At 38.8% G+C, this 17,574-nt stretch overlaps 1 protein-coding gene across 2 annotated transcripts in view; it reads right to left on the reverse strand.

Moving 5' to 3' along the window:
* The window catches only part of Slc39a12 (solute carrier family 39 member 12), an 83,962-nt gene that overhangs the window by 58,833 nt on the left and 7,555 nt on the right, over nucleotides 1–17,574 (reverse strand). For both annotated transcript variants that reach the window (XM_028764946.1, XM_028764947.1), the window contains 4 exons: nucleotides 16,336–16,543; nucleotides 11,280–11,449; nucleotides 8,684–8,858; nucleotides 3,119–3,291 (listed from right to left, as the gene is read on the reverse strand). In XM_028764946.1, coding sequence (XP_028620779.1) covers nucleotides 3,119–3,291; nucleotides 8,684–8,858; nucleotides 11,280–11,449; nucleotides 16,336–16,543 — 726 coding nt within the window. The remainder of the gene's footprint in view (nucleotides 1–3,118; nucleotides 3,292–8,683; nucleotides 8,859–11,279; nucleotides 11,450–16,335; nucleotides 16,544–17,574) is intronic.

Consider the following 17,574-nt stretch of genomic DNA (forward strand, 5'->3'; position numbering starts at 1 on the left):
CCTGTTTGTTCTCTAATGTGAAACAGAAGTACGGTGGGAGTGGATAGTTGGATGGTAAGGGATGTGGGGAGGATCTGGGAAGGCTACAGGGATACCATAATCAGGATGTTATATATAACGTGAGGGGAAAATCTATTTTCAATCAAGAAAAAAATGAAAGAAGGGAAAAACTTTCAATGACTTAAATATAAAAGAGTAAACCTAGAAGTTGAATGAATTCAACTCTGTCTGTGGAATGCCATGACAACCAAAATCATTCAAATTTCAGTAGGGCATGCAAATACCTCCATGATGTAGTGCTGTTGGTATCAGAGAAAATGTCAACAGACAACAAAAGCAAACTTTCACTAGCTTCTGCTAATGAATAGATGCTCTGGTCGAGCATCTGGCCTTGGTTTTTACATTCTTCTGGTTTCTCTTCCAGAGGTCTCTCTGTGTAGTAATACTTCATAACATGTCAACATGCTATACACATGGGTCACATGCAACGGTCAATGTGTCCTCATATGCCTCTGCAATTAAACTGTTAATTCAGTTCTGCCATAATAGAGAAATCTGCCTTAAAGTCAACACATCACACAGTGCATGCTGTGTGATCAGGAGTGTTAATCAGTTTTCTGAAGGGTGTTGTCAACTTCCATCCAGATTCCAGATAACTCAAGCTTCACTTTCAGCACCTGAATGACTTTATGACTGCTTATAAGTAATCATTACCTGGTATATTCCTTTTTCAAAAGACAGCAATTTGTGAGATACCTCACTGGATTGTAGAAGTAGGATGATTGTGAGTTCCAAATAAAGAAAATGGAAACTACATAAGCATATATATTATTTATGTATATATAATATAGTCTAGGGATATATATCCACCAAATAAAGAATAAAAAATATTCAGAAAAATAACTGCATTTCTACTTAGGCCTTATGCTTTTCTTGTTATTATTCTCTAAATAATATGGAGTTGCATTTATTTTACATTGTATCACATATTGTGAGTGATCTAAATATCATTTAAAATAACAAGCTATACATAGGTTGTATGTATGTTAAATACAATTTTTCACAAAGGAACTTGAGCAGGTGTGGGCTTTCATATCCTCAGGAGTCCTAGAACCAATCCCCTTGCAGATACCATGTGTACACAGGTAAGTACACATGTGCACTTAAAAGTAAAAATCAGACTATGGTGGTCTACTTGCTCTAACATATTTGATTAATAACACTTATGTATATCCACCTCATATTCATAATCAATATTTCATAAAGTTTGGAGCATTATAGTATCATACAATTAAATAAAAGGACAACTAACAATCTCGGGTTAAGACATAGATCTTTAAGTTGAATACACTTAGCAACTATAAAGCGAATCAAGCAGTGGTATTCTCTTCCTTCTGTACTGATCTCTGAAAATGCAGATAACTTCCCCAGCCCACTGATTTCTCTGGCTCTCCATCCCACTTTACACAAGATTTTTCTTCCTCTTTCCAAGAACTCTTCTGTCTTTTTTCAAGCCAAAACCTTGCCTTCTAAATACCATAGACACAAGCTAACGTTTTCACTCAGTTCTGCAGCATTTTCTAAGCACCTCAAGTCCAGGCTCGCTCCCCAGCTGTGCACTACTCCTTGGAGGAAAAACTGGGCAGCCTCCTGCTATTTCCCATGATCCCAGGTGACAAACAACTCAGTATCTGCTGCAGTGACCTAGAAAATGGTTGTGGCCATTGCCTTGAGCCAATACAGGAAGTCTTGAAATATTTCCCGAAAATTGGATTATGAGGGAACCTAAAACCAACAGAGGCTTGTTTGATTTCTCCAATGCTCACTTTGCAAATTTTTTGAATATCAAGTAATCATTGAGCCTCTAAGCAACAACAGTGACCGCAAGGAAATTGCCAGAGGCTTGTAGAAATGTTTACCATTTTATACTCCACAGGGGGCATGACCCTTAGTCTGCTGTCACCATTCCTATTATTTGCAGGTATTCCGCTTCACCTCTGCCACTGCCTCAAGTTTAGTCATTTTATTTCCGATAAATAAAAAAGCTTCGGAAGACTTGAACAGATGGCCACTTGGTGTTTCAATCCAGAGGATGTTAGTAAAGTACTTACCCCACAAAAACAAGGACCTGACTTCAGATCCCTTGCTTGAAAATCTGGAAGCCACAGCATGTATCTGTAATCCCAGGACTCAGGGGCTGAGTGAGAGTGGTGGATCCCTGGAGCTCAGTAGCCACCAGTATAACCAACTGGATGAGCTCCAGGTTTGGTGAGAGACCCTGCCTCAAACAGTGAGGACACCTACTGGTGTTGATATCCAGGCTCCACAGTCATGGTCAAACTCACTCACGAAAACTCACATGTGTATGTGCACACACACATGAGCATGTGTACACACACACACACACACCACGCAGAGCAAAAGAAAGAAATCCAAACACCATTATTAAGGTGAGAAAAGAAAGTTTCTTCTGGGGGATCAGAAGCAAGATGTTCACGGTGACTCTGTGGCAGAGACTCATGCAGGGTCGAGAAACAGGGACCCAAAGAATAGTAATCCAAGAACTTATTTCCACATTAATTCTGACGGTGATAAGGTAGGAAATGACATTGCTGAAACTTTGAGAGATGTGATACTGAGCCTGGAGCCTCCAGATACAACATGATGGTTGTCAGCTGCTTTTGGAGCAGGTGCCAGAGCCAGAGTCTGGAGTGAGTTGAAAGAAAAATGACCGTCTCTCTTCCTTCTGCCCTGAATTTCTCCTGGTGCTTCCCATTGGCAGAAACTAGGCAAAAATTCAATTGGCAAGAAACCCAAGAAGAAACAAACTTGGGGGCACAACACAAGAGCAGAGAGAAATGGGTCTGGTCTATGAGAGTAGAGGGAAGAAGCTGAGAAATTCTGATAATGAGGATGGACCCATTGTCTGTGTATCTCTCTTCTCCTCCACAGGTACAGAGATGCTCGGGGAGAATGGTATATTTCCCAAGGAAAATGCCAGCCATTGTCTTTGTTTACTAAACTTCACACCAAAACTTTTGCATAAACATCTCAAGTTTTTAAATGGAAAGAAAGAGCAGACACAGCCCATCTGGGATGGAAAAAACACCAAGATTACCTGAGGAATGAGATGGAGCAGGGCGTCCCCAGAAAGCGTCCCCACAGCCAAGCCCACGAATAGCTGTAAAATAAGACTGTAGTTCTCCTCACAGCTGTGGAAAAGGACCAGCGCCGTCCCGAGCATGGAACCCAAGGTCAGGAGGGTCACTGCAGCTGTGCTGTAGCCATATTCTAGTCAAAAGAGATGACAAAGGCTGTCAGTGTGCACTGCTCTCCACTCAGGCCTCAGTTAGCGGAAATTCAAATCCACTCTTCGGAGGTCACAAACCATGGGGACGCACATGGTTTTCTAAGTATTGTATGGGATAAAAGGTTATTTTTTTTGTAAAGCAAAAAGTGAAGAACCGTGTTCTTCTATGACTTGCTGTGTTCTAAATGTTTATTACTCCTCCACCCCAGCCCGCAAGGTGAAAGTACAAAGGTGAGGAATTCATTCAGGTCACTAGGTTACACCGGCTCTGTTCAAGTGAATGCGGTAGGTGCTTATAAGGAATCTCCAGCAGGGGGAGAAAGTGAGCTCATGGCATCCTATGAACCAGAGAGTAGACCCCCATCACCACCACATTAAACAGACAATCTACCAATACATTGGCCTTGCGCTTCTTGGCTTCCAGAACTGTGGGAGACAAATTTCTGTTCTTTATAAATCACCCCGATTATTTTATTACAGCAAAGACTAAGAAAAGAAGTTTTTGTTTGTGTCACTCTGCTTCCCCCCAACCCCCACCCAGGACCCTCACCTCAGGCTTTGAGGCTATCCTCTGCTTGCTTTAAAACCACTGAAAGAAGTACATACACAGTCTGTCTACCACCCACAGAAAAAGGTGATTTCCAGTCTGGTAAATCCAGCACCTGCTTGAAAGACACTAGTACTGATTCCATCTAATGACACTTAAGTACTTCAAAGACAAGGAAGCTGTGCTGAGAGAGCATGGGATATGGCTTCACTGCAGACCAAGGCTTATATACAAACTGAGCATGCACTTCAGAAGAACTTCCTTCTAAAAGCTTTCAAAACTATTTGACATATAGAAATCAATGAAATTCTCAATAATTTTCACCTGGTCTTATAGGTGAAAAAACCCTGATAATATAAAATTTAACAGTTTGTATTTTAGATTCTTACAAGAATTCTTATAACCCCTAAAGTATATTCCATGAATCTAGTTCTCCAAATATCGGCTTTATAGTCAGTAAACGTGGTGGTTTGGATTGATCATCAACTTCCAGAATCTTGAATCCCCTAGAAAATGAGTCTTAGTGATTTTCTAGCTTAGGTTAATGATGGTAGCAAGATTCACCTTAAGTGTAGACAACGTCATCCCATGGACTGAATGAAACAGAGAAAGTGAGCTAAGATCCCTGCTGACTTCATAAGTAATGTAATCAGCCACCTCAGGCTCCACCATGGTGGGCTGTTCTCTGGAACTGTGAATCAAAATACACACATGCTCTCCCTTCTTAAAGTTGCTTCTCTCACAGCAACTACAAAAGCTGGCAATTCAATAAGAGTTTAAGATTAGTTATTTTTTAAATTAATATCTGTGTATGGAAAACTAAGGAGCAAATGGAACCCTTCAGTTTTCACGGTTAAATCCAATTGTAGTCTATCAGATTTTACTTTTATTATTTTTAATTATTCATATGATATGTGTGCAGAAAACACAGCTTAGAAAAATCATGGGAGGAAGCAGGATTGTCAGTCACACAGAACTACTTCCTTCAACATGCAATGATGCCTGGCCACCTGGAATATCTGAGGGAAACGAGGCCATTCAGCCTGGTGATTCTTTGCGAGTATATTAGGAGCCAGCCTCTACCTAAATCCCCGGTATTCTGAACATTGTCAGGCCCTAATCCTGCAGTGACTAGAACTCATCCCTGAGAAAGAGGCCCCATGTACTTTGCCTCCTCCATCAATAGAATCTATCCTTATCTTCATCAAAGAGCTTTCATCTAGGTCCTAGCCATGAGCTCTGTTTATCAGCCAATAAAATTCATTCTTCTTTTAAAGGTCACTGGTTACAAATCCTACTATATTGAAATGTGTAAGAAAATATAAACCATGAGGTCAGTCCCTGAAGGTCTTGACCCCAGTGCCTACAAAGATGGTAGTGTCCCAAGATGGTACCATCCAAAGATGGTAGTTTCATTCTGCACTTCACATAGATCATCCTACTTGTGTGGATAGGAGAGGGCAGAGGGGGAGGGGTGACTCAAGAACCAGCTTGTCTCCAACTTCAACTTAAAAGCCACCTTATAGTTAAGACAAACTAGGTTCATTACTATGTGTGATGAGACATGTTTCTCAGTGATTGGGCTATGCCTCCTATGCCTCACAAACACTTCTGTACTGCCTCTTCTAAGAATGGTGATCCTGTCTTTGTTTCAAAAGGTTAATAACCATCTTGCAACCCTACTTTTGTTTCAAAAGGGCAGTTATGGATACCTTGTTATGACTTCCTGTTGTTATAACTACCTTGCAAATCATGTCTTTGCTTCAGGAGGCCATTGTGACTAATTTGTTATACTTATTTTCTGCCTATTTTGTCCATCGAATTGCCTATTTGGAAATTCCCTACCCTGCTGCCTTCCTTGAATCCAACATAACCTATCCAACCCCCACCTTAAGGAGAGGCAGCCTGTATGTATGATTTTTTTTAAAAGCTTGCAACTTCGTTCAATTAATTGCTTGCTTTAATTAATTTGGCCATGATGATTTGGATCAGTTGTCTTTCTTCTCCCATCTTTGGGGTTAACATTGTCTGACATACATGAGTGTCTGTGATTATGTGGAGCATATGTAGGTGCCTGTGTAGGCAGCTGTTAGCCATTTGACATGGATGCTTGGAACGAAACCCCTGTCCATAAAAGCTGTCCACACTCTGACCTGCCAAGTTGTCTCTAGCCCCTCAATCGTAGCCTCAAAGGAAAGATCCTCTTACAGTGTGTTATAATAGAAGAATCCTGGGGGAGGGGAACAGGAAGCCCCCCTCCTAGCTCAGGAGCTATGATAGCTGGGGGAGGGGAGTGATTTCTCAGCAGGGGTGTGACTGCCAGTAGGTTTTCCAAGTTCAGATGCAGAGCTCCACACTCATTAGCAGGTTGGTGGGACTAATTGGATTCCCTGGATTTTGTTGTTGATTTGTTTTGTTTTGATTTAAAAAAAAAAAAGAGAACAAGAAGTATGGAGATGTGTTAAGGGGCTCATGGTAGTGGGAAAGGAGACCTAGAGGTAGCTATGATCCAGATACATTGTGTCCATGAATGAAACTGCCAAAGAACAGATCGTTAGCATTGTTTTCAAGTAACTAATGCTCCTTTCCTACCATACTTACATTTTTCTAGAAGGTTCGCCCTTCACATCAGATCATGTTAATGATGTAAGCGAACACACAGCAAGAAGCTGGAGATTTTAAGAGCTGTTTTGTTGGTTCCCAGCTCTCACCTCACAGGGAGAAAGGGAGTTGGCAAAGGCAGGAAGTTGCCAGTCCTCGGTGGTCATCTCACCTCCTCTGCCAACCTTTCACTGTGGAGTCCCTCTATACTGCTTTAGGGGATAATGAAGACTCGGCCTTGGCCGAGTTTGGAAATATGAAAAGTTAGCTGTTTCATATCTATGTGAATACACAGAACACTGCTGAACTGTACAAACAAAAGTAATTAAGGAGTTGGGAGCCCAGGCCAGTGGTACAGCGTGTGCTTAGAATTCACAGGGCCCCGACTCCCTTCCTCTGCATCTGAAGAAAAAAGTGAAGGTAAATTTTATGATGTGCATATTTTACAACAGTTAATTTTAACAACTTTAAGGATGGCTGGGATGCTCATATACCTACACAGCTGTTATATTTCATTCTAATTTATTAAGGACACAAGAACTCCCATGTTATTAAAGCATCTTTGAGGATTTTCATAGCCCATCTATTCCCAGCTGGACTTTATTAATGGATGGCATTGTTTTCTCCTAAATGTATAAAGTAATTAGAATTTCAACATGGGCAACTGGGAGTTTTGAATAGTACCTACAAGAGATTATAACATGCCAAAACCTCATAAGACAAGTGAAAATCTGAAAGTGTCTAGTATCCCAACTTCCTTCTGTTCTGTGGGCAGATACAAACTGACACTGGAGGAAAATGGATGTTTCATGACTTTGGAGCTTCTAAAGACTCTCTGAACTAGATTTTGCCTTCTTTCTAGTGAGTGGAATAGCCTGGAAGTCATAAAATCTCTGATGTGCTGTGAAGTACTCTGCTGATTTGCTGTCAGCCCCAGGCCAAGCATCATGGCATCTTGACCTGTGTCTGGTGACTTAGCACCAGCTTCTGTCTCAATATTTCCCATCATTACAGAACTTGCTGAAATTTTATCTAAACAAGGTCATGGGCTCCCTTCCTAGAAATGAGGTTGAAAGTGGTATTTGCTGTATGTTATTAATAGGATATTTTAAAAGATTTCCCTAGATGAGTCTAGAGGTTCTTTTTCCCCATAAATCTCAAATTCAATTAGCTTTTCTGTAAGCAACTTGTATGCACCAGGCACCAAGAAAAGAGCCAGGCCCTAAAACTGGAAGAACAAGTTGCTCAGAATCTCAGAGTGCCTGAGACTGAAGAATATGTCTCAGGTAAATATTTTCAATTCCAATATCAGTATGTTTTCTTTTTTTACATGCCATTTCTCCCCCTTCTCTGTCTGTCAATCTCTCTGTCTCTCTGTCTCTCTCTGACTCTCTGTACTCTCTCTCTCTCTCTTTCTCTCTGTTCTGTCTCTCTCTCTCTCTCTCTCTCTCTCTCTCTCTGTGTGTGTGTGTGTGTGTGTGTACATTCATGAATGTGAAGTGTGGGCTCAACATATCAACATAGAGTGACTTCCTTAATTACTCTATATTTTATTTGTTCCTTTTTAAACCCCAGCCTCTTACTGAACCTAGAATTCATCGATCTGCCTGGGATTGTCCTGTCTCTACTTGCCAGAACTGAGATTTCAGCCACATGCTACCACACTAGGCTTTTGTGCATGGGTGTTAGGAACCCAGTTCATGTCCCCACACTTGCCTAGTGAGTGCTTTGCTGATTGATCCTTCTCCAGACTCTTTAATCATAGAATTTTAAGTTGCTTCATGATTTAGTCAAATATGAGGGACAGAAACAATTTACGTAAAGTATATACAAAATAATAAATATTCTCTGAAAATCATCTCGCATGCTGATACATATCCATTATCCCAGCATTTGGGAGACTATGACAGGAAGATCATAAGATCAAGGTCCACCTGAGATACTAAGCAAAACTCCATCTCAAAGGTAACAACAAAAAGTCACTGAAAAGCATCAGAGACTTTTGACTTGGCTTGACTTCCAATGCCATTGTGTTAACAAGTGTGTAATACTTGTGCCTGTGTTTCTTCACCTCTAAACTGTGATCATCCCTCCTCTCTATATGAAGGATGAGATAAGTTGGTAAATGTATAATGCTTAGGATGGCTCCTGCTGCACCGTGGGTATGTTGTGTTTCCTACTATTACTACATGCATCGTGCACATGGGTGAGGAACCCAGACTTACTCTCCAGAGTGGTGGGTGGGGGCTTTACTTGCTGGTCCATGGGCATCTGACAAGAGCAGCTGAGCAGTTGTTGGATGATCCCTGGACTTAGCTGCTTAAAGTCCTCCTGAGAAATGGACAGATTGCTGTGGTTTTGAAGAAATATCTCCACCAGCTGCCTAGCAGAGAAGCAAGCCTGTATGAAGAAAACACAGAGTTACAAACCTCAGCCTTCGATCAGCTGGAAGAGCCACCCAATGAGGCAGAGCTCCACAGGACTGCAACAGATGTATGAGACATCATTGCGATGACATCATTCCAACTTCCCTCAATACCTTTGCATTGTTAACCCTTTGTTATCTATCTCCCAAGGTTTATTTAAAAATATATAGTACCTCTCTTTCATTCTGAGTATAATTTCATATTCCTGAAATGTATCTTTTCTTTCTGGCAAAGAGAGACAGATTTACAATGTGTTGCATGGTATTCTAACCAGAGACCCCTCAGAAGTTTACAAGTTTTTGTTTTCCCCCATTTTTCAATTGGGGAAACTTTGATTGTACAAAGCCAATTTTATATGCTAAAAAGGAACCATGTGGTAGTGAAATTGGTGGCTTTGATACTATCTCACATAACAAGGCTAAGTCAAAACGTGTTTTCAAAAGAAATGAAAGGTTAAGTTTAGAAGGGAATGCTATGTCAGCTAGCCAGTATAAAAATTAAATAATAGAGTGACCTGTCTCTGTTAACATCCTATACAAAAACAAACAAACAAACAAACAGCAAAAATAACTGTTATTTTTGACAGAATTTATCTTTGTCCAGTTTTACCTACAGTTTTGTTCTTTCATGTTATATAGGCATACTTAGACAAACATTCCTAAAATAAATGCAACATGCCTTTAAAAAATGTCTTTAAAAAGAGTAAAGATTGTTTTTGCAGTTTAAAAGTAAAAAGTAGGCTTGTATGCATAAAAAATTGCAACTTAAGAAAGTCTTGAATAAAGATTCATGCCACCAAGGCTGAAGGTCTCAGTTCAATTGCTGAGAACCATGTGATAGAAGGAAAGAACTGATGCCTTCATGTTGTTCCCTGACCTCAAAGAAGGTGTGTGTGTGTGTGTGTGTGTGTGTGTAAAATGTTCCACAATAGTGTTTCTTATTAAAATGTGTGTGTAATTAACTTACTTGAACATTTTCTAAATAATAATAGAATAAAGAACAAAGAGTAAAGACTATGCTATTAACCAAGCTATACGCACATTCTGTGTCTGCAATTTAATTTAAGCAATTACTACCTCTATGCCTTACCATTAGGATGAAATATTACAAAAAGTAGTCTTATATAATAGTTTTCATATGAATGAGATATACAACTCCATGCCCAATGTATAATAAATAGTTAATAAGTATGATCCAATACCATGGGACATTAACTTCTGAACATTGTAATGAGCTATGCAGAAAAATATTCTACAATACAAGTCTGTGCAATGCTGGGCTTCTTGAGATGAATGAAATTTGTTTTCTAATGGGCTTCTCAAGACTGTTATGTGACACAGTGAAATATCTGTCTTAAGAATGGATTTGCGCATGAGCTGACCATACAGGGTGAGTACAAAGAGAAGCAAAACCTTTGATCCCAGCTGCTGAAGAGTCAGAAGCAGGAGCCCTGAAAGTGCAAGGCCTTTCTGGGTAGATAAAGAATTCAGACAAGACTGAGGAAACTAGTGAGACTCTGCCTCAAGATAAAAAGTGGGGGTTGGGGAGATAGCTCAACATGTTAAATAATTGCCATGTAAGTGTGAGAGTCCGAGATTGGATCCCCATAACACACACAAAATCTGGACAGGTCCGGAAACTCGCCTGTACTCTTGGTGTACTGTAAGTATGGAGAAGGGACTGCCAGATCACACTGGCTTACTATGGAAGCAAAATTGGTGAGCTCTGAATTTGAGTGAGAGCTTACCTCAATATATAAGGTGACAATCAATGAGGAAGACTCTACTACATTCTCTGACCTCTAATCACATGGTACACATATACATACACAAACATGCATACACACACATGTCAAGAAAAAAATAAAAATCTTAAAAGAGCTAAGAATGTAGTTCAATGATAGTATACTTATATAGCCTAGGATAATTCCCAGAACCATTTGAAAGAACCAATTTATTATACAAATATGATTCTGATAGTCAACACACAAAGGAATCTCTTCCTAATCTACAGTAAATTTAAAGTATCTGCTTATCACTATTGTTACATATGTAATGATTAAATCCTCTACTGATTTGTACGATTCTTATGCCTAAGGCCTATCTTTGACCAATTTGGCATTCTTCATGCCAAGATAGCATAAGTCCATATTAAGTGCTTAGTATATCATTTCTAAATTATTTATTCATATATTCAGTATGGACCTAAAAGAAACCCTAAAATTTTGGCCTATTTCTATGTTTGTAGAAATCCACTTACAGAAAAAGAAAACTATAAGCACACATAGAGAGATAGAATGCATTGAGAAAAATGCACATTTTCTTCGTAAGTTTTTTTTAATTCTGCTAGAACTTTCTTCAGCAATAAAGAATGATAACATAAAAAATGGAAATACCTGATCCCAGGAAACAGAATGATCGTCAGATTTGTTGTCCATTGCTGTAGATGCCTTGGGGTCTCTCAAACCATGTACCACTGTATTTTGTTTCCTTTGGTGTTGATGGAGACTATCCTTTTTGGCACAGGCCCTTCTGGTTGAAAGTATGCTCAGAAGTTGCTCTAGTTCTAGAAATTTCATATAAAATCTGGTGTCACATAGAATAGATAGGTCACATTTAGAGTAGTCACGACTTCCATGGCCACAGCACAAACTTTTTAACAAGGTAAACTGGTTCTATTGAGAAAGGTTAAAATGGAACAACAAAAGGATGTATGTACTTCCCACAGGTACTAATCTGTCAAAAGATCTTGGCTAAACTTGGGTGATAATTCTTTCAAGAATAATCCTACATTGTTACAACCAAGACATAATAAAAGCGAGCAGCCAGGAGACATACATTTCACTGATGAAAGAGAAAGGAAATGGCTCAAGAGTCAATGCATTTGCTACCAGACTTCATGATTCACTTTGATTCCTGGGTCCCAAGTGGTGGAAGGAGACAACCAACTCTAGACAGATTTCCTCTAATCTTTTCTTGCGAACTGCGGTACCCTCATGTCTATACACATATACACAAACATATCCATGCACTCACACATACATATGTATAAAATAACTAAAATGCAATAAAAATTGTAATTAAAAAATATGAAGTTAAAAACTGGCCCGATCTTCAGGAAATTTAGTCCCTTAATGTAACCTACATCCTCAAAAGATTGCATAGTTCTTTCATGTATATAAATCAATCAAAATGTTTTCCTTTTAAATGTATATGCAAAAAGAGGAAATAAGTGAAAGCATGTAGAGATTAGAGAGGTGCACTAGCTCTTATTTTTAATTCTGCTGTTGATGGCACACATATATTGTAGTTCAGTATTCTTAATTCATCTCTTTGCTATTAAAAACATGAATACAGAGAGCAACTAAATAAAATGCCCATTCTATATGGCATTACTTTTTAAGTAAAATATAATTTTCCTAAACAGTAAAACAAGCATTATTAAGATTATCAAATAATTTTATTGTAAATGACCAATTTTAAAGAAGAACAAAAATATTACCAGCTTTCCGGATAATTTAGAAAATGTGACCTGTGTTCAGGAAAAACAGCAAACAACAGGTATATCTCAGAACATTCCTAAATGTAGAATTTCATACCCAAAGTCCCCAAGGCAGTTAGCAATATTATGTTTAAGAAACTAAACAAAACCATATTTAAATAATTAAAGCTAACCATGGTAAAAAAAATTAGATAAAAGCCAATTTTCAATAAGATGATAAAAGTTATATAAAATTTCCAGCAGATATTCTGTAGTGTTGAGACAAAACTGAAAAATAATTACAAAAACATCAATAAATGATATTTGTAAGAAAACAGAAAGTAAAATTCACCCATCATTTAGATTGGGTAGCAGAAAGATTTTTTTTCTGCAGAATAGAGGGGTGGGGAGAACTGGATTAAATTTCAGAGACCTAGAAAACAACAGTTATTATCAACAGATACAGATTGGCAGCCACAGGCAGACAGAACAAAGGCTCATGAAGAGATGCTGATGGAAACAATGGTCAAGAACTCAGGTGTATTACAAAATCCTCATTAGATGCTGAGGAACTTTACCAAGCACAAGGAGGTTAAGTAAGGAAACATCCATGTCCATACACATTATAGTCAACCAGCTTAAAATCAAAGATAAAGTCTTGAAAGCAACAAGATAAAGTGATTCAGATATGTGAAACAGGTGATGGCTGACTTCCCATCTGATCAATGAGAACCAAAAAAATAACAGGATGATGTATTCATAGAATGGAAAGAAATGGTTGTTAATGGTTTTATATCCAACAAAACAAACCCTCAAAATAAATTGGGAAAAATAAAATCCAAGCAAATAGGAAATGAGAATTTTTTTTTGGTAGTGGACATATAGTACAAGAAATACAGAATTATGTTCTCCTTTTATTTATATACATGTATGTATATGTGAGTATGAGTATGTGTATGTGTGCCCAGGTGCCTATAGAGGCCAGAAGAGGGCAGTGAGTTCCCTCAAGCTGGAGTTTCAAGCAAGTTCCAAGTCTTCTGGTATGGATATTGAGAACTGAAGAACAGTAAGACCTATTTACAACACTGAGCATCTTGCCAGTCCTGGAATGAAATTCTTTAGGTTGAAAAGAAACAAACTGAACTTTCCTTTGGGTAAAATTTCAGTTTGTTCAAGTTTATTATAGGAAATGAAGAGCTTTAGAAATTGTAGGTTAGTGTAAGAGACTCTGTAAATATATCTATAAATATAAATAAATTCAATGATAAAATATTACAGGTTTTTTTTTCAAGCTCAGAATGACAGGAATATAAGTAACCCACTGTATTCTTGAATATTGTATTGCAATTATTAAACAAAGCAGGCAGATGAGAGGGCAAGGAAAATTGCAGGAATTGGAAGGAGACAATACTGTTTGGACATGGTGTGTGTGTGTGTGTGTGTGTGTGTGTGTATGTGTGTGTGTATGTGTGTGTGTGTGTGTATATGTGTGTGTGTGTGTGTGTCTGAAACTTCAGGAAACCAATGCAAATAACAATTTTCATGAAGCAGATTACAAACTTAATCTATAAAAGTCACATATGCATACACTCCACAAAAACACACATAGGCATAATGAAGTTGAAAGATATATTATTGAATACAATGTATAATGTGTTACAAATGACATTCCTCCCCAAGCACTGTGGGTGTTCTACAAGGGCACTTGGTCTGTTGTCTACTGTCATCATGTGAAGATGTGCCTTCCTCTACTCTAAAATGTACTGTGCATGTCTTATATAATATGTGTTTCTTTTCTGCATTCTCCCAATAGAGATAGATCAAAAGGACCAGAGAGCAGAGACAAGGCCAGAACAGAGCATTAGATCATCATTTTATCTAAGCTTCATATAACCAATTACCAAAAGCTTATGAACCTCATAGAAAAGATAACCAAATATTACCAGTTGTTTTATGGAAACCACCAACCATTAAATAGTGTTCTTCAATAAATAAATGACAATGAATCAAATTTCCACCTACAGCCACCAAGTCACAGGAAATGGATAGTGTGGACGTTCATGGTCATTCTGAATGCAATCAGCAATCAACAGGGCAATCACTCCTTTTACTCCCCCAACAAATAATTTATGATAAAATAGACAGGATCAGGGTAGAGGCATATATGGCACTTGTAAAGGAAATGAGAATCCTACCAACATTTTACATTTTGTGGATTTCAGATATAATTTGTCTATGTGTGTGCTTGTGTGTTTATCTGTGTGAGGATAGACACGCATGTGCACAGCATGCATGTGGAAGTCTACAGTGTCAGTCCTTACTTTCTCCCTTGCATGAGACACAGACTCTTGCTCTCACTGTTTATGCCAGGCTAGCTGGCCCATGAGCTTCTGAGGGAGTCTTCTGTCTCTGCCTGTCTTTCCAGAGGAATGTTGAGATCACTAATCTCTACCATGCCTGGCTTTATTGAGATGTTGATGTGCTGTGCAGAATCTCAACTTAGCGTCTTTATGTTTTCACAGGACACAGTTTACCCATCTTTCTAGCTCATTTTGTGGATCTTATCTAGACCCTGATTCATTAAAAAAAATATAGATTTTTAAAACTCAGGAAAACGTGGTCCAACATTCTCCAGTGCTGAGAACTGATTACTTTAGGCTGGTATTGGTAATGAGATCAAAAAGAAAATTCACCTTCAGACACTTAGATTCAGATATTGAAACTTTCAACTCATTTCAGATACTTAGCTTTCAAGTCATTTTCCTTATTAAGTACAAAGAAACATACAATATCAATATTCAGATCTCCTTCCTTGCAGCACATTTCATCTTGGAGCCTCGAAATAATTTTATCATAAATGAAATCCGATGAATTACTTAAACCACTTTGACTCGAGGCAGAGCATGCACTCTGCACCCACCAAAGAGCTCTCTGGATTCATGAATGAAAGAAATACACACACATACACACACACACTAGCTAATTTTGATATGCCTTGAGTAGCTCAGTGGCTAGGCACTTCTAAACCTCCCCATGGCTAGCAAACACTTTCTCTGGTATTCCTGAATTAACCTCTTTTAAAATCTATATTTCATCTCTGCTACCCCAGACCCAATTGGGGAAGTGGCCGCTAGGACTACTTTCCCAGATTCTTACATGCCAGCGGGCCTTTAAGTTTCATCTTTCTGCTTTTTTTTCTCTTGGTCCCTTGCCTGAGCAATCTAAAAGTCCTACCCCATCTCCCTGTCTAGCCATTCTTTACTATCAGTCAAAGCCAGTTGGGGGCAAAGATCCTAAGATCTGGAAGTGGCTTTGAGAGCAGAATTCATACAAAGCATTATTACCAATTCCCAACACAGAAGTAGATGAATAACATACAAGTTACTTCTGCTGAGAAAGAAATGGCTTACTTTTATGATTACATGCAAGCTTCTGCAGACTCTCTTGGGCCATTTTGAACAGCATTTTTATCATTCCATGCTCTGCCATCTCAGGTCCAATGTTATGTATGAAATAGGGAAGGGTTTAGTTAGTTCTCAAAGACAGGATTTTAAATCTGTCAAAAAAAATATGGCTGGAGATTCTACCCTCAACAGAACCTCTCATAATACATTGTTGCTAAATTCTGGAAAGTCCTATGAGAGAAAGGAACAAATTGAAACATAACAGCACAACCCTCAAGGTAATGTAAAATTATTAAATTTATAAATTTAATAATTTAGGATTTTTCAATTTTTAATTTGATTCCATGCCCCTACAAAAATGGACCAAGTTTGTGTATATGCTTCATCAGCCAATAGACTTCTGCCCTAAAAGGCCATCTGTGCCCTCTTTATCACATGCCAAGATATGACAATGTTTAAAACAGACATGGATAAATTCAGTCAACAAAATAGTATAGCCTTTGTTTTCTGGCACAATTAATCAGACAGATGTGACTTGGAAATGAAATTTGCGAAAAACAATCTTACCAGATAGGTGGAGGGTATTGGTACTATTCAGGAAACTGAAAATATATTCTGTAAAATCATCTGGGGAAGGCAAGTTTTTTCTCCCCAGACAAACTCCTTGGAGTGACAGAGCGATGATGGTTGCGGCCAGCTGAGGAAGTGTCTTTTCGTCAGCACCATTGCTGCTCTGAATGCCAGATTCCCTCTGCAAAATCTTAGTTTCCATACACTACAGCCAAAAACAAGGGGGAAATGTTAACTTCTGGAGTTCTGTTGAGGAACTGTATATCTAAAAGAAGACTGGTTTGTAGGAATGATGTCATCATCTACTACCTGGGGGGGGACTCGATTTGGGAAACGTTTGACTTTTTCAAACCTAATCCCACCCTCATGCATCCGAGTTATCTACCCTTCCTTATGATTGTCTTAAAGACAGACTTTCTGAAGTGCATACTCTGCTCTTACAGCTTGCGTCCTTTCCCTTGATGAATTTTCTCCCAGATTCAAGGACTCTTGTAGGCTAGATGACTTTCAACTGCATCCTAGCATTGATGGCACGCTGGGACCTGAAATGATTAATCTTAACAGTCAACTTGATGAGGTTCAACATCGCCTGGGAGAAGGGTTTCTAAGCATGCCCACGGGAGAGTTTCTTACTGAAGTAGAAAGAGCCATCCAATGTAGGTGGTGTCACTCCCTACGGTTGGGATTCTAGGCTGTATAAAAAGGAGAACACAGGCTGGTAACAAGTATTCACTGCTGTTTTCCTACTGGTTGTGGGACTGGGTGACCAAGTATTTCATGTCTGTACTGTCTTGATGAACCTCATGCCTCTAACATTCTTTTTTACAGCCTATGAAAATTTTACATTACCTTGAAGGTTGTGCTGTTATGTTTCAATTTGTTCCCTTCTCTCATAGGACTTTCCAGAATTTAGCAACAATGTATTATGAGAGGTTCTGTTGAGGGTAGAATCTCCAGCCATTTTTTGACTCAAGAAGTCCTTAGAGTACAATCAATATCTATCTTCCAGAAGAGGCAGGGCTAGGATGAGCTATGGACAGACCCATGTATGTTTACCACATACCCAGAAAATAGCAGAAAGAACTGCAAAGTCAAGCACTGGGGATTGGTCGAAGATAATGAAATTACTTATGGAGTTACTTATGGAGGTGATAGTGAAGGAATGGGGTGGCATTTATATTCTGGTCTTGTAGTATGGCTGGATGAGGACACTAAGATATAAAGCCACTTCTCCTA

The sequence above is a fragment of the Grammomys surdaster genome, unplaced genomic scaffold (assembly GCF_004785775.1).
Source record: "Grammomys surdaster isolate TR1022 unplaced genomic scaffold, NIH_TR_1.0 146, whole genome shotgun sequence".
NCBI lineage: Eukaryota > Metazoa > Chordata > Mammalia > Rodentia > Muridae > Grammomys > Grammomys surdaster.